The sequence below is a fragment of the Plasmodium reichenowi genome, assembly GCF_001601855.1.
Source record: "Plasmodium reichenowi strain SY57 chromosome Unknown, whole genome shotgun sequence".
NCBI classification, from domain to species: domain Eukaryota; phylum Apicomplexa; class Aconoidasida; order Haemosporida; family Plasmodiidae; genus Plasmodium; species Plasmodium reichenowi.
The window spans coordinates 1-1,578 of NW_017962287.1; the positions used below are offsets into that span (position 1 = coordinate 1).

General features: G+C 23.2%; 1 protein-coding gene across 1 annotated transcript; it reads right to left on the reverse strand.

Moving 5' to 3' along the window:
* Positions 1-1,244, reverse strand: PRSY57_0010700 (surface-associated interspersed protein 8.3 (SURFIN 8.3); the record flags this gene model as incomplete). Its single annotated transcript, XM_020114194.1, has 3 exons — positions 1-184; positions 495-903; positions 1,044-1,244. Coding segments are annotated over 3 exons (794 nt in total), but the record flags the coding sequence as incomplete, so codon positions are not given.
* Between the last annotated feature and the right edge of the window lie 334 nt (positions 1,245-1,578).

Here is a 1,578-nt window from a genome sequence, read left to right on the forward strand (position 1 = left end):
ACAGGAGTATTACTACCAAGTGTAATCTTAGAAGCTGGAATACTAACAGGGGGGGAAGTATCAAATGGAATTGCAACATCTTTAGGTTCAATATGCATATTAAAAATATTTCTAAAACCGTCTGCAGTATTTGTAATTTCTGAATTCCCATATATTGGTGAATCAAAAAATAGATTCAATTGATCTAAAAAAAAAAATAAATAATAATTTATATATTATATATTATCTTCACATAATTAAAATAATAATTTCACCATTTTTATTTAATATAAAACATATAATAAAAAAAAAAAAATAAAAATAAAAAAAAATTATAGCTATTATATATACAAATTCATTATACATACTAGTATTTGACGTAGGAAGGAAAGTTGCATTATTCCCATATTCTAATTCAATAGAGCTATAATATGTTGATTCAGAACTAGGTCCATGTATTGACTTAACAATATTTTTAGAATCTTCAGTTTTATCCCCATCAGTATCTTTACCAGTTTCTGGTTCTTTCTCTTTATGACACTCTAATAGTGGAAATAAAAGGTGTGGTTTTCTCAAACTACAATTATTACTAATAGTATATGCTCCGTTATTTCTATCACCTTCTGTTATCTTATTATTAAACGAAGCATTAATTGCATTGTCACTCATAATTACCCATTCGTTATATTCTAAACACTTGTCTTTATCATTACTTGAATTTAGTACATCCCTTTTTCTTTTATCCCTTTCTTCACAATAATCTGCCAACAGTTTTCGTCTATATCTTTGAATTCCTCGATAAAAAGGATAACTTCTTTTACATTTTTCATCTGAATCACTAACCATCGTTGTTTTTAAATGGTCTTCAATATTTTTATTCCATGATGCTAATCTAACATATCTTGGAATATTTAATAAATAACGTTTCAATATTTTTATTCCATGATGCTAATCTAACATATCTTGGAATATTTAATAAATCACGTATCTTGGAATATTTAATAAATCACGTTTTTATTCCATGATGCTAATCTAACATATCTTGGAATATTTAATAAATCACGTGTACAAAATAATTCCTTTAATTCATCGATTTCATAGTTTAAATCCCTACATGATTTTTCATAATCACCTAAATTTTTTATTTCCTTAATTTTTTGCGAAACATAATTTTTTAACCTTTTGATAAAAACACTAAAATATAAGGGATATGCAGTAGAACTTATCCTCTTTTTGTATACGGGCGTACTTATTTTAACAGCCATTTAATTAATAATAATATAAATTGTTCCTTTTTTTTTTTTTTTTCCTCTTCTTTTTCTTTTCTACATTAATACATTTAATACATAACTAATAAAAACTTTATATTTTATACAATATAAGAATAATATAAAAATATTCAAAAAATACGATGTTGTACTATGTATTCCTGATGTATAAATAGTAATATAATATAAGCACACGTGTATTTTTTTAGTGCACTTTATATTTTTTCTTTATTTATGAATTATTTTTAAATATCACAAATATATATATATATATATATTTTAAATTTTAAAAAAAAATTGTATATATTTGATGTTTATAAAAATATAAATG